At 48.1% G+C, this 21513-nt stretch overlaps 1 protein-coding gene across 1 annotated transcript in view; it reads right to left on the bottom strand.

The window, feature by feature from the left end:
* Positions 1 to 21513, bottom strand: part of LOC128709330 (protein serrate) — a 102539-nt gene that overhangs the window by 23078 nt on the left and 57948 nt on the right. Inside the window, exons 8-9 of the mRNA XM_053804318.1 lie at positions 6684 to 6817; positions 3156 to 3626 (exon numbers count right to left, since the gene is read on the bottom strand). Coding sequence (XP_053660293.1) covers positions 3156 to 3626; positions 6684 to 6817 — 605 coding nt within the window. The remainder of the gene's footprint in view (positions 1 to 3155; positions 3627 to 6683; positions 6818 to 21513) is intronic.

Consider the following 21513-nt stretch of genomic DNA (forward strand, 5'->3'; position numbering starts at 1 on the left):
GCAGTAGTAAACTGCTCAATGTTGCCGCCTTCGGAGGCCTCAATGGCTCGGCATGTTTCCATGACTTCACCTCCCTGTTTTTCGTTACGGGTCGCCATCGCGTTGTGTAGGGGTTTTGGGTGTGTGAGAGATTGGCACGAATGGGAGTTTTTGCTGTTGTTGCTCTCCGTTTTCTAACCACAGAACAATTTCTGCCCGAAGGAGGATGATTGCGCTACAAATCGTCGCTGATGTGCGCGGGATGCAAACAAGAGGCAGCCGGCACAAAACCATACCCGTTCGCGAGCTGGCTGCAGAATGCAAGAGAGGAACCACAAAACCACAGCAAAAACCGCACCCGTGTAGCGTCTTGAGCGAAAGGTATCGCTTTGCTTTTAAATGTGCCGTTTTTTTTCTTCGCCCTTCGCTGCGACGATTCTTGGCGGCTGGGGCGGCCAATTGGTCTTTGCGGTTGTTGGTAACGAGATTGATTCAATCAGCATAAATACACACAAGTTTCTTTCGGCTGGCTGCACACAGACTCTCGCTGTGTGGTTAAAACATGCATCCGCGAGTGCTGCTCGAGGAAATTACAATTTATTTTCTAGCAGTTCAACCCTCTTCTACCAAGAACCCGATGGCCGAGCTGGTGCTGGAAGCGCCACGAAGCTGTCGGTGGCATCTCGTTACGGCACCTGGGTCCGTAATGGTTTTGTATCGCGCACCGTCGTTGGTGGCGAAGACGACACACACACGGCCAACATCCTTGCGCCTTTACCCGTGCGCCCAATCGGCAGTTTTAACCGTCCATCGTCTGCCGAACCGGAGCGACAAACTTGCACCAGTCATTTATTCAAATTAAAAAATATTTACAATTCAATGGGAAATAAATACACACGTTCCTCGGGCTGGGCTGATATCGATAGGTCTTCGTTGTAAAATCTTCCTCGCCTATTCCCGATCCGGACGGAATGGAATTGTTGGGAACCGGGTGCCCTGTCTGCGATTGGTTTAATTTGGATTCGGTTGGCTCGTATGCGACTTGCAACTACATGTCGCAGAGGCGAACTCTTTAGGCATTCGTTAGCTACCGGTATTTTTCCTACCGATCGTAGTGTCGTTGAATTCAATAGCGACGGACACGGAACAAATCTGAGTAGAAAAAAAAATGTACAAGAATCGGTATGCAAACGCTCACACGTAGCTGCCCCATAGATCCATCCCGACAGAGTCTTCCCACCGGGCAGACGGTAACGGTGTTGTTATGCTATTTGTACAACGATTAGGAGCGTGGACCACGGATCGTGCCGTTTTGTGGAAGATTTATGCTCTCCCGGTATCGTTCGGCACTGGTTCGGAGAACTGTCGCACTTGGTCCGCTCGCGCGCGCCCCCGGCAGAACGATAAATTCACGCAACAATTATGGAGGACGGTTTTTCAAGATGTCACCCGACAACCCGACACGGTGCGAAAACAAGAAGCCAAAGTAATGACCAGAGGTTCCTGTTAGCGTTTGCCGCCACAAAGCGCAACAATTATCGTCATAATTGATCGACGAGTGGAGTGATCGCGCTACCGCTAAACGATCGATCTTGTTAGCGTGTGCACCGTTTGTCGGACATTTGGACGCTGGAGTCGGCAGAATGTTGCTGGCAGATTGGTTGCTTCTTCAATATACATTTTTTTTTTTGGAGCACCCGCAGCGCTGACTCGCGGGGTTGGGCGCGGGAATGTCGTTGAAAATTATGCAAACGGTACCGATTTGCACCGTTTTCTTAACGCGCCACTTTCATAAATCCGTCATTTCGCTTGATCATGATTGGTTTTTAATAATGTCCCAGCTTTTAAACATTTTCGCCTTCGACTCTGCGGCGACGACGACGACGACGCGATCGATGAGTGAGCAATAAATAATACATTTAATGCGGCCATGATGAAGTCTTCACGGCTCCGGATCGGAGTTCTGGCGCGGAAATATGTAAATATGGGGCGCAGTTGGGCACAAGTTCGGTCTCGCGTCTCACGAGGAAGCGTGCTGTTTGATGATCAGCACGCACACACAAAAGAAGCAAATGTGAAGAAAAGGCACCACTCCCGAAGCCAAAGAAAAAAAACTATCCTTCGCGGTAAAAGGAAGTGAAGAGTATGTTTGGCTATGGACTGATGTGTCCGCGACGAATGCTGATTGGATCTTTTCCGGTCTCCCTGTTCTGCGCTCATATGAGTGTGTGTGTGTGTGTGGGTATGGGTTTGCCGGTTCGTTTCATTAATGAAACGAAAATCAACGGCACTTTTCATGGTCGCGTTAGTTGCGCTTGCAAGAAAAATCTAGCCCAAAAGCAACCAAAATTGCTCTCATTTGCCGATGCTTCTCAGGCCCGCACTACCTCGCTGTGGCCCGTGAAATTGCTAATAAATCTACGTTCGGTGATCGATGCTCCGGGCACACTAGTTTACCATAGAATGGGGCGCGTGTGTCGAACGGATTATCCGTCCACCGTCTCGGCGAAGGAAGTTTTTAATGTTTAAATAACAAGTCGTGCCTTCTTACGTGCGGTCGAAGGTGGTTTGTTAGTGTTTGAAGGAGCAACCCAAAAGAGGGAAGTTCTTTCCATTGTCGAAAGAATCCGTTCCTAGCTCAACGGCATGTGTACAGCGTCATGAATACAATAATTTAGAATAATTAGCGTACAGTTAGATTTTCGTAGCGTTGGAGTTTCTTCGCTTTGTTGACCGAACCTCTGAACCAAACTAGAATTAGGAATCTTTTTTGGTTTTTGAAAAAGCACCCTCAAAATCACATCGTAATGGAACGAAATAGCTGACATGGTGGCACCCAACGTCCTTCGTTAGCTATCGTGACTGGTATTATTGCGCTGTGCGAGGAAAACTACAATCCAAATGCTGGCAAGTTCAACCACCAAAAAGAAACAACATTACGCAGGAGGAGTTGAAAGCACGGGGGAAGATAAGCGCACAATGTCTAAAAGTTGGGGTCTTCAAATTTGTCAGTTGTGTGATTAATGGATGAAATTTGAAATTGAAATGAAACGTAGCGAAGCGCACTGTACGGAACGGGCTGGATCCGAGTGGATCCTGCAACGGGGAACCGCCTGCGTTCCCATCGGTAGTACGTAGCAGCTGAAATAGAGGAGGTTGAATGGTTTCGAACTTACTTATCTCACAGGTCGGGCCGGTCCATCCGGGTGCGCAGGTACAGACGAAATCTTTCATCGGTTGTGGACCACTGGACGATGGTGCTGGAAGTCCACCGGATACCGCAGACGATCCCGATTTCGGTTGATCGTTAGACTCCGCAGAACCGGAACTGGCACCGGCAGAGTTGGGCCCCGTGCCACTACCGGCCACACTACGGCCGAACGGTTTCCCCATCGAGCTCATGCCACGCATACCACGGACAACGATGGACGCTACCGTAGAGGAGGCGACCGTTGGCGGTTTGTCGCTTCCTGTCAGTGTGCAAGTACCACCATTTTTGCACGGCTGTGGCGCACACGGATGTTCCACGATTTCGCACCGTGTGCCCGAAAGTCCTTCCGCGCATGTACACCGGTACTGGTCCGGGGCAGTGTTTTCGCACGTACCACCGTGCATGCACGGTTCGTGCGTTCCGCAGTAGTTGAGATCTAAGAGCAGGAGAAATTTATCAAATAGTTTAAAAAAAAAGCTTGTCAAAACCAAAAGTTTATTTAATTAAAACGTATAAACAGGAGATTAAACCGATGAACTAGGCGCAGATATACACTCAACAGCTTAAGATATAGGACCTTTTTTTAAGAAAAATACCTTGAATATAGGAATAGATGTGAAGTCTTTACTCGCAAAATGAAGATCAGAACCCTTAAGTTTTGTATATCTTCTAAAATCTAGTCTAAAATGTCAAATCTAATTAAATTCTAGTGATTTCCTTAACAAAGCTCATGATTTCGAACTAAATTTGGCAAATTTGGATTTATGAAAAGATACTTTAGACATTGAAAGATTTCAATGAAATTCGTGACCAGAAAATTGCCAGTGATTTCTCTACAGATAAAAATGAAAAAAAGCTATTCCCAAGTACAAGAACAAAAACATTGTTAAGTTTCCTTTTTTCATATGTTTCGAGAATATATTAGTATGCTAAATGCTGAATGAAACTTTCAGAATTGCCATTTACTTCTCGGACTGCAACTTCGTTATCTATCGGCGTATAGATTAGACAATAGACACTAGAAGTTCCTGAGAATTCTACGTCTGCGAACAGCAACAACCTCATTTATATTCCTCAAAGAATTCTAGCCTTTATTAAAATTAATATAAAATAGGAAGCTCATAAACAGTGTACAAGAACATACGCACTTCAACGCAAATGCGGGTTTTTTAAAGTTTGGCGTGAGAACACACGCTTACGCATATGCGGACAGTTGGTATTGCGCACGGAAGTGGTAACAGTTGTCCATAATCGATCCGGACACTTGTTGGATTTTCTTTTCCCTCACAAGTGCGATCGTGTGCGCACACTTCGCCTGCGCCTCATAACCAACAACAACACTCAAGAACACACGCGCGTGCGTGTATGTACCAACCTGTGCGTTAATCGGCGCCAGATGAGACGAACACGGGCGTTAAAGTGTTTTCGCTTGCGGCACATCGGACGCAGATTTTCCCCTTGCCGGGTACACGCCACTGCAACCGGAGGGGTCTCGAAGGGGTTTCGCGACCCTCGGTGCACCGCATATGTTAATCGCGTCGGGCAATTATGATGGCACATGAATAGGGATGTAATTGATCGCAATTACTCTTGGTAGGGGATGCAGGGGTGATGGCAACTGTCCGTTGTTGATCAAAACCATAACTACCGCCGGTTTACAAGTGTTCGGAAGTGGATAAAAAAAACACTCCCTTTCTGCCCTCGTGCCCCTTCCTTCGTCGCTCTGATTGATCGATTTGACAGTAGGACCCTTTTATTTGTTTTGGTATATTTTTTTTATTCGCAGTTCTTTATTGCCCGTCAGAACGGTAAGTCAACTTCCGTGTTTTAGCGCTCTACTGTTTCCCTCCCCCGGGGGAATAGACGAAAAACAAACCCCTGAATACGGTGCCGAAGTAGCTAGCCAATACCGGAAAAAAGGTAATGCACAATGGGAAAAGGGGGAAAATGCGGTGTACACTTGCCATTCGGTGGTATATATTTCAGGGACCCTTTTTTAAGACCCATCCTTCGACTGTCTGTGGAAGTTCGTAAGGAACGGAGCTGATTTATGGGATTTGTCATCGCGAACTCATCCCTTTCCGAATTTTCGGTACACAAAAACAAGCCACAGAATGTCTCGTTTTCCGGTCATCCGGTTTTTTTTGTAAGGGGTTTCCCTTTAGTTTCCCGGTTGTGTGCCAGACCCAAACGTTGGTTTGATTTCGTCGCGATGCTATTGAATTTCAACGGGCGAACCCTACGAAAGGATCGCGCTTCGATGGTTAAATCGATGACCTATAATATCCTGTTTCGATGGGGGTGCGCCCTAAAACCGGGTAAGTTGAATGTAAAATTGCACTGGAAGTCACATATATTAGCGAGTCAAGCGTGCACCGTAAATTGACGTGTGTGGCGTCGACTCATTGGTCGACGGGGGCCTGATATGTGTGTTGGCTTCTGCCAACGATGGCAAACATTTCGGAGTTTCCATTTTTTCTCATCCGAGACATGCGAGACGAAAACGTTTTAGGGCAATATCGTATCGTCGAGCGATAAGATTAAACAATAAAAATTAAATTTTCAACTTAATTAGGTTTTTTTTCGAGGCCTTTTCCATTCCACCGTCGGTGGGGCGAGTTGCCCGTTCGGTATTATCGGGTTCCCATTTACGTTGTTTCAGATTGTGCGTACGGATAGTGCATGCGGTTCGGTTTAGCGTTGGAAACAGAAAAAAACGCGCATCCGAATGGTAGCGTCCATGGTGGGACGAGCGAAATGGAGAGTTAAAACAAGGAAAATTTATTATTAATCGATTAATTAAAAGTAATGGCGACCGTGGCCTTCTGATAGCGGGCACGAAAATCCATCGATTACATGGTTTCTTGGTGTGTGTGTGTGTGTTGGTTATAATTCAAACGAAGTTTGGGAGCTTTTTGGGTGTTTTTTTTTGTGTTTTTGCTTAATCGTGCACGCGAAGGGTTGGTTTTATAAAAGACTTGTAAAGGCGTTTTAATACCCGAAACCCCCCCTACCGCATGTAGACCAGCCTCTTGCGTGTGGCATCACGTTAATGCTTTCTCCCGTAGTTTCGCCATTTTGTTGTCCGGCTCTTTCGATCGAGCACGGTCGTGCCCGGTAATTACCCCAGAAATGATCGGTATTTAATTACCGAAGCGAGCGGATCTTGCACCGGGCGTCGTGTGGTAGACGTACGATCGAAATCGATTTCATTTTTCATCTAAATGAGCTTGCATTAGGCTATGTGGGATCGGTGCGTTATTTCCTCAACCCCCACACACCTTCGTTACCGCGCGAGTGTGCGCCACGATGCAACCAAAATGCCGGCAAAGGATACGGTTAGGGAATAAGGGTATCGATGCATGTAGGCGCACGCGGTCACGACCACAGTGCGCCAGTGGCGCGCAGGTGTACGTGTGCTTGGGGAAAGTAAACCGGATGCTTTGATGAAAATCCGGAAGTGGTTTAGGTGGATTGCCACATCGAAACTTACCTTGATCGCAGAGGATTCCACCCCAGTTCGTATCACAGATGCACTGCCATGCACTTCCGTTGCAGTAGCCGTGCCGGCAGCCCGGGTACACCATGCACTCGTTACACAGGGGACCACGCCATCCGGGGCGGCATCTGTAAAGGAAAACGATGAGAAATGAGAGACATTTTTAGAATTGATAACGTTTAAGCGCGAATGGTGCATGAGAAACGAAACGACCAAAACAAAAAAAACGCATTCCAATACCTATAGGAAATGTAACACACAAGCACAGGGGACAATCATCGATCAAAAGGAGCCGTTTCGAGAGTAATTATTCAACGTGAACCTTCAATTACTCGCACCGCAAGACGTGGTGCCGCGCAAGTGACAAAAGCGTGCTTCTTGCTGTTGTGTCTTTTCTTAACCCGCGATATCCCCCAAAAATAAAACTACACACAAAACAATTGCGTGAAGTTCGGTTTTGAGAAAAGTGTGTATATATTTGCAGTTCCCATTGCCGCTTTTTGCCAGGCTACTTCAAGAGCTTGCCCCAAACCGGAACGCTTTCCTGTAAAGCACCCAAAAATTCCAAATTGCCCATATGAAGGAAATCGATAGGGTAATGGTTTTTGGGCAATAAAAGATCTGCCGGTAACTGCAGGTCACTTCCCCCGATGGGTCCGAACATTTCATTCCGGACGTGTGATGGTTCGGTGCGTTGGTGAGCGATCGTTAGGTCACCGGTCAGCTCAAGCACAACCGGGTCGGGTGGCATTTTGGGAGGCCGGGTTTTTTGTTGTTGTTGTTTACGGTTAAATACGTTAAAGTACGCCAAGTACCCGCCGGATGGTACCCTTTTGTGGCGGCGGTGTTTGTGGTGTTTAACAATTAGCACGCACCAGCATTGGGAACTGCTGTCGATGAGTTGCTTGAAGAGATCATCAAGACGAGCGGGAGAAAGAAACAAAAAACGCATATTCGACAATGTGAAGCTGCGAAGAAAGTTAGGCCAAGTGTTGGGATGGGAGCAATGTAAATTATGTAGCTACTTAAGGGAAGTACGCACGGTAACGAGGTACAAAATTTGACATCCTTTTATGGGGGGGAGGCCTTTGCGTGAACGATTGAGCATTCGGTTTCACTTTTGGAGAACTTATAAAAGGTAAGAAAGAAGCATTATTTCCGATGGAATCAATATACATCGCTGAACCATTTCGTCAGTAACTCTCGCAAAACTTCCCACTGCGCATGGTGACAAACTAGCCGAAAATGTGATCGATCCATCGATAAGGATCGATCTGTCCTCAATGATGAACGATGGCCTTTTCATGAGATCATTAAATAAAAGCAAACGCTGCCGAAACAGAAAAACGTGCGCGCGCGATCGATGGAAGACAAAGATTGCGACCAGCGAACGAAACAGGGCCCACCATCGTCGATTTGCAGTTGCCTTGAGCTTTATCTTTTTGGATAAAACAAAGAAGGAGTATGAAAAAAAAACCGTCCAACCAGCGACTCATCACCGAGTTCACAGATACCCCCGGGTCTGGTCGAAGCGTGTGGTGGGAAAAAATACGCAATGACAGTAATCGGGACGTGATTTAGGCGCTGATGTTCTTCGGGCGGCTTACGGGGTACGGTTAGCGATATTTGTGCCAGCCGAGAGGGAAGTGGAGCGGAGTGGAGTGCTGTGCTTCTGTTTGTTTATCGTTTCAAACCCCGCACCGCTGTTGCCAGCCGGGTTGGGGGTTGCCGTATACACCGAACGCCAAAAATCTAACACCGGGCCGCTTCATAAAGCAAAGAAGTGTTTTGTTTGATGTTGGACGAAGCAGCGCTCTTTAACAAACACTCACACACGGCGAGATGAGGATGGTTTAGGAAGCAAACAGACGGAGGTCCACCACCAAAATGATGACAGTGAGGACACGGGAAAAAAATGTCGGAAAAGAATACACACTGCACTAAACCGAGGTGATCCCACCGCTACCATCTGCCCGGTTATGCGGAACGGATTTTGGGGTGTTTTAACTCTCTTCGCCTGTGCCTTTCAGTATTCTTATTTAGTCTTGGGCTTAACGAGGTTCAAACGAATGAGTCAAACTATCTAGCCAAAGGGCGAGTGAACGAGAGGATAGTGTGGTGGTAAATAAAATGTCCACCATCGAACCGATGACCGGTACCGGCGTTAGTTTTGTCTCTTGGGTAAAGTATTTGAATATCTTCCTTTCGGTGTAGTATGTTTCGGAGTTTTTTCTCTCTCTCTCGAACGTTTCCGTAGCACTTCTTTGCTGATCGTCGACATTCCTGGCACTGCTTTGGCGGCTGCATTCGCGCACGTTAATTAATAACGCTCGCGAAGGTATTGTTCCCGTCCGTCAGGACACCGATGCCGCGAGCGGCATTTATTTGCGGCAAAACGAGTATCGGTGCTCATTGCCTGTGGTACGAATGTTGGAATGTTGGAAAGAAGGTGAGTAAGGACGTATTTAAATGAGGTATCCTGGAACGGACGTTACTTCGTCCATTCGATGAAGCAGGGCACACAGAACCGTGTCTGACTATTTGAAAAATGTACCGATCGTGCGATTCGTTTCGATCTGTCTAATGGGTAAAGTGGGAAGGATGATCTGATTCGCAAGATCTACAATTCCTGCCGCGAATAGCATTCCTCGAACCGCTCCATCGTGAGAATGAGTTGCCGTTGTTTGGAGTTCGGTTGTTGTCTACCCCAAACAACGCAACACCACGGTGGAAAACGAATTCGGGTACAGTTTCCATGATCGTTTGATTTTGCCCGCCGCTGTCAAAATACTATCTGGCATTGCATGCCTGAACATGGTGCCGTTTGTGTACGGGCCCGGTACGGTTCCCGATCGATTCCCGATCATCAAATCCTGCTGACCGCTCCCTCCCATCTATCGAACGAAGCGAGTATCCAATTACAACGCTCAAGTCCGCATTGCAGCACGACATTATACAACGCACCGGCGCACCGACCGGCAGTACACGAGCAGAGCGCGCTGTGTACATGAGTTCGCACGATCAAAAGCATCGAAAGGGGCGTTGAAGTGGAAATGTCCAGTCGAGTTCTCCAGCGCCCATCTGAACAAGATGCTTCCGAAGTGCACCGCCAGACGGCGCCACCGGCGTGGATCAGGAACGAAGTTGATGGGGTTATGTTTAGCCGATTTGAAGCGGCACCACTTTGCTGGCCGCTGACAGTGACAGTCCCCAAAAACAATTACTCCACGAAGCGTTGGGAGCGACTCCCCCAACAAAGCGCTCCCCCTGCATCTCGCCAATACTTCGGCTTACGGGTCCCTGTCAGTGCGAAGGAATCGGGTTACACAATGTTGAGCAGGGTGTGGGGAATAGAAGAGCGAACTGTGTACTTTAGAAAAAAGATGGCAGTACAAATAACTTTCAGCGGCCGGTGGTGGACAATCAATTACAAACATGGATCCCCATCGGGACGACCGGACCGGCAGGCACGTAAAATGATACCGCGTTTCGGGTGTTTTATGATTTATGTGCCCACGGAAGGGGAGCCACCATCGTTTCTGGGCGAGTGCGTCGATCAACGTGAACCCGACCGACTGACCGAAAGATAACAATGCTTCCCATTTTTTGTTTGGTTTTGTTTTCACCGCTAGGGGTTGGCTTTGGCGGGCGTTTTTTTGTTTTTTGGAGGAAGCGGTCGCTCCTCGATGTTGAAATCGAAACTTTTCAAGCGCTGCGGTGCGGTTCGGCGTGAGCGTGCGAGAGAGGTGTTTAGCGTCTCGTAAAGCATACCTTTGAAGGTGTTGCGAAAAGTCACAACTTGGGATATTTTCTTGGTGATTCTTCACGAACCCGAGGCCCTCGGGGGTAGCCAGGTTCGAAGGTAGGCTCGAAACTTAATATAGAGGTGCAACTTGCTATTTGCTAGACAATCCCAACAGCCTCCGTACCTTTCGGGGTTTGAAACCACGTTCCGCTTTGTTTAGAGGACAAACCGTTTTGTTCTGCTGGCGGTTAGACGATGCCGGTAACAAACAGCAACTCGTAGCCTACACGGAGCCAGGAAACACCAGGGTTGTTCACTCCAGCACGTCACATATCGTTACGATTTACATCATCCTTCGACAAGACAGGAGACATGGGTCCCGATTCCGCCGTGTCTGCATCTCCTGGCGCCGCTTCTTACCGATCGGTGCGGATCTCACGCGCACGATCTTCCCGCCAGTTGGTTGGTACCAGTGTCTAATCTGCATGTCTACCCTCGAGGGTGGATGGTGTACCGAAAGAAACTCTTGCACGGTTGATGGAGACGGTGACACACTCTCGCGGTGATGGGCCCGATGCCCGCCGCAGTTTCACCGTGTACATGAGCGCGACATCGGGGTGCGATCGTTCGCGATCGGGGTGCGCGCACGATCAACCGCTCGAGCTTCCCTTTGCGCTCCTTTCGCGAAATCGCGTCGATGCGCGGGCGTTTTTAGATTTATTGCAGAATTAAAACTTTCAAACAATGTTCCGCTTGTTCAATTATGTATGATTAAGCGCTTATTTATTTGTTATTAATTTTCCCGCTGCTCGGGGAGTGCAAGATTTTCCATGCGCCTTTTGCTTCCCTGTCGTTGGATGAGGTGCATAGATGGGAAGCAAATTGTCACACGTGTTCCATCCCGAGCGTCCATGTGCCTATGGCGAGAAAGGGATTATGCCCGGCGAGGGTGGAAATGATCGCAACATGATCGAGATCATCGCAAACACCCCCAACCTGGGTGGTTTCACTACCTATGTGTGTATGTTCCTACATTGGTCTAGTTCTCGCGGTGCGCATGTGCGCCCATCCACGGTGGCGATTTAGGTGTTATTGTTTGGCGACCACATTTGTCCGGTGGCCCGAATCGGAATATTGGGCTCGTTTATTAGTCGTGCCGTGTGTTTGTGACATCCTGCCCGATGACAACGCGATAAAATGGTGAATTTATTTTACAATTGTCCTGCCGCTCAAGACGCGGGCTTCCAAGTGTGCCCCGAACCCGGTATGGGATGCAGCACGGTGGCACGGTTGTGGGTTATTGTTTTCGGAACGGAATGCACAACACCATTGGCCACGGAGATTTATAGCACGTTGCATAACAATGCTATCAATCAAACCTGTTTTCCCACTAAGGGAAGCCACAAAATTACGGTGCTTGGTGGAAGATAGATAGGCTTCTTGGCGTGCGAGCGAGGGAGTATACAGTATTGGCGGTTCGGGTCAAGGCGCAAGGCGAAACAAAACGGCGGCAAATCACTACGCCTAACCTCTGTAACTGTAGGTTTGGCGAGCTATATTAGCGAGTTGCCAACCCGGCTGGGCCCAGTGTTGCACAATTTTAATCAGGTGCTATGTAGGGCGTACGGTCAATACTGTTTCTCCAAAGCACTGCGAGCCTTCTGCTACAATTGAATTCATCCCAAACGCGAAACTAGCTCCATAATGATGGTATGCAGTGGGTTCGCTGGTAGCTGTTCGACATTGTATAGCACTATTTAAATTATTATGCAAAAGACTTTTCAAGCCACAACCTTTTTGAACGCAACTCAATGCTTTTCTACCACTATGGGGCGATTATTTTCGAAGGGGGGTAGTTTTGTTTGAGATGACGGCTGTCAAAAGTTACCACCGAACACTGTCGGTCCCGTCTTACCAAGGACCTCAACTTTATTGGGCAAAAGCACACGCGGTGACGACGCAGTGCCATTTTCGGGGGCTGGGTGAGCAAATGCGAACCTCCCATCGAAGCGTACGGCAATTCACATCCAAATATCACATCCGCTTAGCTGAGTGGCTGAGTACGTTCCGGGCAGCGATGATCCCACTCATCCCACTGAAGAGCCTCGGGAATAGAATTGCGGTATGCCCTTCTGGGGCCTACCGGTATGCTATTCGGGAGCGAAACAGCTTCCTTTTGGTTGGTGTGTGGTTCTTTTAGTTTCTTGTTACCCTTCTGTTGTGGTTCCTACTTTTCGGAGCTAAAGTTATGTCGGGGAGATCGAGAGAGTGATGCGCAACAGGGAAGCACGAAGAGAGCGAGATGTGTGGTTTTGGCGTTTAGGTTAGCTTTTGTTTTGCTTCGTTATTTCGGTTGCAAGTTTTTTGTTGTTGTTGTTTCGTTGGTTTTCGCCCAAAAAGCAGCCCCGAGCGTATTGCGCAGGTGTGGGAAAATGTTCCTCGATGTAATTGGCCATCCGACCACCGACACCGCCACCCTCAGACATGCATCTACTGCCGGCCCCTGTGGACGGTCTGCTTACACACGCTTTCCGCCACTTCCGCGCGACCACTTAGTGAAGAAGGAACGGGAGGTGCAGTGTGTGCCAGAAGAGCAGATGGATGGAAATAGAAGGAAGAGCATAAAAAAAACCAACACCTTTTGCAGCACCAACAACAAAAAAACCCCACCGTGGCACCCCGTCGGTGAACTCGCTTAACCTTCGCGGTCTGGTGCGCAGGAGACGCAACACGCTTCACAATCCGTGGTGCCGATGAGCGGGTGGATGCAGATGGTTTGGGATTGTGTGTACACTCTCACACCCACCTGGAGTAGTTTGCAAAGTTGCCAAAGCTGCCACACTTAAATGACAATTGGCAGCCTGGGCGAAAATCGGCTGAAACCGGTGCGAAATGTCAATCACGGACCCATTTCGTCCGCTGGGTCCGGAAGGTTGGGAGTTGGAGCCTCAGCGAAGGGACTGTTTTCCGACCTTGTTTTGAGTTGTTCTCTTCTGTAGCTACACGCTTCCGCCTGTCTCTTCGCTCACTTTCGCTTACAGCACGGTATACTGTAGCTTCTATTTACTCCGTTCCACTCGGTGACAATAATAGCTCATACTTCCTTCTCATCTGTAACCGACCCTCCCGGGACATGATGATCAATGTTCTTTCCCAGCAAGAGCATGGGGGTTTGTCCGGGAGCCAGGAGGAGCATTCAAAGTGTAGGGGGTTTTGTTGCAAAATCTCATCCCTCATTCAGTTTCTGTCCTCCGTCGGAAAAACAAACGATTCCTCCGGTGAAGCGATGTTGGGCCGGGTGCTATTGTCCTCTGCAGCACTTGAGGTTGAGCGCAAGACACAGGAAACTCCGCCGAAAGAAAGTAGAGTGTAGCATAGCTCCGTATCGCAGCCCAGATCAGCACAATTGTCGTATCCCGCTGCATTGCGGGCGTCGAAATCTGAAGGTTCTTCTGCTGCCGGCACGGTGTAAGCGAAACGCCGCGGGCGAGATTGCACACACGTCGACTTGTGCAAAACGACGAACGAACCGACGTCGGTACATGAAGCATACATGATCGCCCCGAACGCGCCCCATACCGCAGACCAGTACCTGGTTTGGACCAGTTGTGTGGGCAGCAGATCGTGGCCACATGGATGGCGAGAAACGACAGCGGGTTCGTCGCTTTATTTATAGCCGAGCAGAGTCCCCAAGTCCCATCCCGTAGTTCGGCGGTTCTACCTGATCGTAGTTATTGTTATTATTGTGTTATTGATATTTCATTAGGTATTATTTATTGCCGCGCTTGCGGGCATTTATTTTGCTTGACATTTTGTACCTTTGGCGCGTACCCATTTGGCAAGGAAATCGTGGCATTGAGTACACCTCGCCCAGCGGAACTATGGCGGGAGCGTTATCCTGCCAATGTTTAACCGGTGTTTGCGCGGGACGTAATTTTGTGGCCCCCATCAAAGCACACCCGGGTTTTGCGCTGGGGGTATGATAATTTGAACGATCCTCGAGAAGGAAAATAAAACAACGAGAGTGTGTGAGAGGGAGAAAGAATGGGAGGTGGACAAAAAATGCACATACTAAGAGCGCAACAAAAAAAAACACAACACATTCCGTTTAAGTGCTCGTTTAAGTGGCCTAATCGAATTATTGTTTCACATGGCAGTGCGGAGTTTGGTGGGTTTCATGGCAGGAAAACTGCATCAATACACAGCTTTCTCGACGCTCTCGTACCCTCCTTTCGTCCACCCTCCCCCAACCAACTTCCATCGTCTTCCCGTGTTTGTGTTGTTTGCGTTTCTCATTTCTTCCACGAGAAGCACATCATCAAGTGCATCACCGGTCTGCGGTTTCGTTCATTTGGCTCCTTCTCGTCCGCGTTTATTGACACATTTCCGCGCACTGGCTCGCAATGACGGCACGGCATGGGAGGAATAATGCTGAAGGCAAATGTTTAACCGATGTAAACAGTGACAGTGGCGGGCGGGTGAATAATGTTAAGTAAAACAATCCTGCCACAAAGCCGAAACTCTATGCAAAGCGGTATCATGCCCGATCGCTCGACTTTTACCCCCACCCGAAACCGGTGGTAGTGATGATCTTCATCACCTCGACTGTCGCTACTTGCGTCACCCTGTGCCACGGTGCCGATGTTTGTATGTTTGCTTGGTTGTTTGATTTTGGACTTTTGTTTCAAAACGTACAGTGCAGCGCATGGACCTGGACTGGGAGGAGCGAGGGTGAGAATCTTTGGTCAAGATTTCACCGTCGCCTACACAATCGTTTTTCTTCCAGATCCCGGCGGAATGTTTGAGCTAGTCAAAAACAAAAAAAAAATAACTGACGACTGGAAGGAACGGTGTTGTGAGCCGTCTATTTCGGGGGAGGACTGTACTCGAAGGCTGGCCCCCGCCAGGTGAAGAATTTAGCGCAAATATTTAGAGTCGACTGTCAATCCGACCATGCTTCGATCGAGATATGTGGGAGATAGATATAATGAGATACATAAAGCAAACGGTACATAGCTGGCGGGTTGGTTAGGTACACTCTGGTTGGCCGCGGGAGAAGATCCAGATAGCCTTACTGGGCTGCTGCGGAACTCGTCGTTGTTTTACCGCCAAACCCCAAGCAGAGCCAGTACTTGCATCTGCACATATTGGTTTACAATTTAGCGAGTCTTCCCATCGTTGTTTGTTAATTATTCCCTGCGCCAGCGTCGAGTACCCGATCTGCGGACATCTCAATTTGGGCGATTGTATCTTGCCGCTAGCTTAACGTTCCGTTCTATGCGGGTACGGTGTGCGAGGAAAAGATCGAGTCGATGGTAAAGCCGCAGTAACGAGCGCGAATTCGCGAATAGTTTTTTTTTTGTTATCATAATAAACCAATCTCTAAGCACTAAACGTTCAGTTCCGCGCATAAGTTTCCGTAGCTCAGGAAACGGTCTACAAAACATGGCCTGGTGTTCGATGGGAAAGCAAACTGTATAATGATAACCGGGTGGCACGGGACGATCAAGCTAAGCGTTGAATTATAGAAAAAAAAAAATTAAAGAATGGAGCGCCACCGGATGGGGTGTCAACCGTTAGTTGGTCGAAAATCGAGCACTCGATGTTACGCTTCACAACAGGCAAAGAAGGCAGAAGGAACCTTCTTTCCGCGTATTATTCGATCGCTTCCTCTCCTGTGGTGGATCGGTAAAGAAATTATGGTTGTAGTTTCTTTTCTTCTAGCAAAGCTTGCAGCTGCTAGCACTGCAGACATGCACCGTTCGGGGTCGTCCGGCCGGGTCATCGAAGATCGGCTTCGTAACCGACCCGGGGTAGTGTACGGCGAAAGTCGATCCATCGCACCGATAAACTGCGCCAAACTTCGCTGTTCCAAACCAACCAAGGTTTTCCATCCCAAAAACATGCAGCATATCCTCGGCTACTAAAGACTACGAGTTGGAACCAGATGAATAATAAGGGTGGCGAGGAGGCAACGAAGACTGGTGCGATGTTTTGTGGTCTTATAAATTGTTGAGCCTTGTCTTATTATGTAAATGCTTCTTTATTCGCCAAAGAGGGCAGCTCTCACTGGAGAAGAGCCAGCGAAAAAAAATAACCTCCAACAAAAAGCTACAGCATCCCACGGTCAATCAGCAGAATTGCTCCGAAAGCGATGGGCTTTGTCTAGTCCATAAAGGCGTTGGAACCCAAACGCGGTAAAGAAAGAAAACGCGCAGGAGGCTGCCCGAAATGGGTTAGATTAGTTCACTCCTTCCGCTGGCTAGCTCGGTTCAAGTTTCTCGATAACGTCTACACGGGTTGGGTTCCAGGCGGGAATCGCGAGGGTTGTGTTGGTCGATGTTAGCGCGAGCCCGGGTTGCTGGATGACACGTCGCGTGATTGCTGGAACTGTTTTGCAACACAGTCCACAGATTGTCCTGGAAACAGCTTGGGGTTGTTTGATGTTTCCTGTGGTCGGAGGTCACCTGGAAGCTTCCAATGGGCGTCTTGGTGGATCAATTTTTTTTTTGTGGCAGATATTCCAAACTGACTCCTAAGTGGAGTTGACGCCGTTTGGAACGAGAGTATCCTCCCGGCTGGAGCCAATGATGTTTGCCCGTTTGAACTTTTAATTTTGGACACAACATTCAACCACCGATCGCGATCGATCTACCGTGGCGCTCTGCTATTGCTGCTGTTTGAACAGCTGGGTTTGGGGATCTATTTGGGTTCACTAGCCGTCTTGCGAAGGGAACACGATTTTCTTTCCAGTACCCATCGCGTAGTTGCCATGTCAACTTTGACCCGTGCTATGTTCGCGGACGGGGAATTGTTCAGAGTTCCCAGGTCTTTGAAGGAGAGAATATTTATTGAGACCATTCTGCGGTGGTTTTAGAGGCTGGTGGTACGTACTCCCTTATGCGGTACTAGAAAGCCAACCGTCCGGACCTGGTGTGAAAAATAAACCTACCGGTTCCTAAATCGTAGCGAAACGATTTGTTTCTACCATGGTTCGAGGATGATCACAGGCAAACCGGAGCACGAGTGTGGTCGGTGATCAATGCGGAAAACAATACCCAACAAGCAAAACAGAAGCCAGAAGCGTGTTGTGGCCACGATCACGGGCCAGTCAGTGGGACAGCGGGAAGTGTTTGTGGTGCAACGGGTGGCTTTCTAACAAGAACAACATTATACGTATAGAATCTTAATTAATTGAACAATTTAAATAGCCACAGGAGGTTCGGAAGCTACCGGACGGACCCGGGGGAGTATGCTTGCAACATAAACATTTTACCATCTACCGCAGGAAGGTAAGGGCAGCGGATTCAATATTGATCTTGCTGGAATGTTGCTGGAACGCGTACCTCTTTAAGCAGGTATCACACACAGTTGCGGGCACGGTAACAACAGTTGCGAGTTGGTAACGTCGTTTTAATTGAATTCGAAAACATGGCAATCTTCGTCGCCGGCCCTAGGCTGCACCCGATCTCGGTCCCATTATTCATTTGTCCGCGTGAATCTTTTTGTTCCCCCCCTCTTTTGTAGGTTGAGCTCACCCTGCAAACCGATCGGTGCGAGCATTCAATTCGTGCGATAGGAACGCCTGTTCCTGGATTGGGATTTTGCCATTTCGATTCCGAATGGTGGGCTGCCCGGGTGGGATACCCCATTGGTTTTGTAGTGTACCGCAGCAAAACGGATCGATACATGTGCCCGCCCGGATTTGCGGCTGTGTCGTGGCTACTTTAAAAAGCGGGTTGAGTTTAGCGTTTATTTTTTTTTCTATAGTTACAAACAAAAAAAAAAGGCCACATCGGCGCTCCCCACACGGAAGGTGGAGTTGGTGCTTCCGTTCATCTGCTCGCTGCAATCTTTTGCCTGCCGCAGCCACTGTGGTCCACATCGAGTCGAACACGAAACACGGCCAACCCCAAACCGCGTCGTCTTTCACTCGGAACTCAATTAAAATCACGCAATTAATTAAAAGAAACACCAAATAGGCAATCTTGTAACAGAATCTGTTACCTGCGGCTGTGTACCGGTCGCTCGACCACGGTTCGAGATGCCATCCCCAGCAAAATGCATTTCGGAATTGAATGTGTATCGTGTTTTCGTGAAATGCTTATTTTCCGGTCGGTTCTGGTCCGGGCGGGAAACGCGATCTTGCGCCTGTTGGGCCCAGTGCATAGCCGGAGAGTTAATTATTTTATCTGTTTTCCCATTTAACACTTTCGGTGACTTATTGGCAAGGGCACATCGAAAGGTTGCAGCATCGCGTAAAAGGGGTGAGATTTTAAAGTGAGACCATGTGTGCGCATCTTCATGGAACGGCGTTATTCCCGGTGGGATAGCTCCAGCTGCTTACGGAAACTGACGTTAGAGAGATCGCATGATAGCGTAAAAAGCAAGACCGACGAGCAAGAAAAAGTATGAAAAATTGGTATTGGTATACAAAAAAATTATATAATTTTTAGAAAAAAAAGAAAGTTAGCAAATCTCACAAATTTGTTTGAGTGTACAAGTTGAGTTTGAGAGGCATACAAATATTGCCGATTGCCTTAAGTTCAGGAATTCGTCACTATCTTCATTTGCACACGACTAAGGCCTGCAGACTACGCTTCCGTACACTTTTAAGAATGACTTCCACTTCGTCAACTGTCACTGCCAAAGCGATGGCCATCTCATCGGCACTGGGTGACACACTGCTTTCCTTACGTCGTTTTCGCTGCTATCCATGCGCGGATAGCTTTTGTTTCTTGTCGAAAAGGGTCGGAACATGGGTAGAGTAATGCTGGGATCTTGTCGCTGGGACCAACATCACCAGTGGTTCAAACCGGTGCGCATCACCCGACAGGACCGACCAACCTCTGATAAATGATGTGTTCCCTGCGCGAATGATCGTTTTGAGGCCAAAACATACCTGCCAACACCGGGTGAAAACACCGACTCGGTGGTAGACCAGCCGAGATCGATTGATAGCTGGAGAGAAAAAGGTTCGAAAGGAGTAGCATGAGCATAAGACACCAGCCAGAGGTTGGGGATGAGCGAATGTTCCGACACTGTACACTGAAATGAAGCCACGAAACTGTGCTTAGACCCCGTTCGTGACCCGGTGCGGTGAATCTGCCCTGGTGCAGGCACGCAGAGAGCATGGATTTGCATTCCGGCCGGTTGCGGCTTGATGCGGCGGGTGTAACGTGTGCGATTTCCTAGTAACGGGGCGCTTTTCATCGGGGGAAATGGAAAATGCGCATTGGCTGCACACAGTCGCACCCGCTTGTCGCTATTTTAATTGTCCTTTCTTTAGAATTCCGTTCCACCTGGTGGAGTGGATCGCACGCCAGGGGTTTGCGGAGGTACGGGGTGTTATAATTTGCATAGAACATGTCGCTGCATTCGCCTTTAGTGTGATGATTCAGTTACAAGTAGCAGTCTCGGTGCTGTGCTGCGTTAGAAGATGGTAGAATTCTATCCCATGATGATACTGCGGAAGGTTCATTAAAATGTTTGTCTGTGTTTGTTTTGTTTGCACTTGATCTACCTTTCGCATAGGAATGTCTTGCTGAAGGGGTTTAAATTCAAGCTATCCTATGCAGCTTGAAATGTTTCAACAGCTCACGATTCTAATATACACTGACACTGTCTTTTTGTATGTATTCATTTATTTTTCTCCCTACCTTTCTCTTAATCGCGTAAGAAATCGTAAAGCTCCGGTGTGTCCTATCGTCAATCGAAACAAAGTAAAGGCTCTCCCAACGTCCTCGATACGCGTGAATCTGCGTAAGGTTCAAACGTATTCGTTAGGGTCATTATCGTTTTGTTTGATGCTGTTTCGCTTTGATTATTCTCTCCGTTCGTCCGTTCTTGTTCCTGCTTCTTCTGCAGCTCAGCAAATCTGAAGAAGGAACGCCCGTGGTCCGACGGCTTAGACACTTTGCGCAACTACCCCGTTCTGCGTTCGTTCTTCAAAGAACCTGTTTTGTTTTTGTTGTACGTGTGCGTGTATAGCAATCGGGATTTAGACTGTCTGTGCCCTTCGGACGTTGAAGCTTCCCGACCGTCAGTCAAAGGCCGGTCGGGGCATCGTTGGACGGGCATCAAGTAGTAAAGCATAGGGCATGGCTAAGCTAACCGTTCAACCTGTTGCTGTGTGGAGTGCCCGAGTCCGATTCCAAGCGATGCTCTGTCTCGTTCTAATAGATTTGATTATTTCGACGTAATTTACTATTAATTTTCAATTAGTTACTTGTAAGTTTTTTGAAGCGTCGAAAAGTTCCAATTTTCTCACTTCCTTCCTAGTGACTTCAGACATGGTGGAAGACCTTCAAAATTATGATGATGTCTGTATGGGTGTGCGTGCAGGATGAAGAATATTGGAAACACAACAACATAAAAAAAATCAATCGCTGAGGTAAACATAGATGCACCGTAAACAGACAGAAGCTTAACACCGATGGTTATGGGTTTGTGGGCTTATTCCTTATAAAGTGCCATAAGCCGGTGGTTGTATGTTAAGCTTTTTAGCATGTTTGGTCCACATACTACCCACACAGACATTCGCAGAGCGCGGACACAACACAATTCGAGTTCATCAATTCTGTACAGTTGATTATGCTTCATTATCAGCTTTGTCTTACTGGCGTGCAGCGAATTTGAGCGTCCCGGTCCGTTCGGATTCGTCCATTCGTTGTTTTTTTTTGGGCCGGAGAGGGGCACAATCGATCGTACACGGTTCTATTAGGTACCGTCACGCTTCCGAGCCGCTGGAAAATGGCGATATCACGCAGAAATGGGGTTAAACATTTCATCACGCTTCATTAGAACTCATCGATCCGGTCCGGGCGAAATGGTTCGAAAGAAAGCGCGAACGCACGGAAAAGCTTAACGAAACGCTAAGAACGTTAGAAGAATAGCAGAGCTGCAAGAAAGGAACCTGTGTTTTTATGTTTTCTCTCCACTACATCGAGGTTTATCGAATAGCTTGTACAGGTTTTTCTTTTGATTGGGATAATTATGATACATTCGTGTTTGGTCTTGCGATGCATCGAAACGCATCAAGTTGGCCTTTTCGCCTGTTGGTGGGCAATCGTACGATCT

This window comes from Anopheles marshallii, chromosome 2 (assembly GCF_943734725.1).
Source record: "Anopheles marshallii chromosome 2, idAnoMarsDA_429_01, whole genome shotgun sequence".
NCBI lineage: Eukaryota > Metazoa > Arthropoda > Insecta > Diptera > Culicidae > Anopheles > Anopheles marshallii.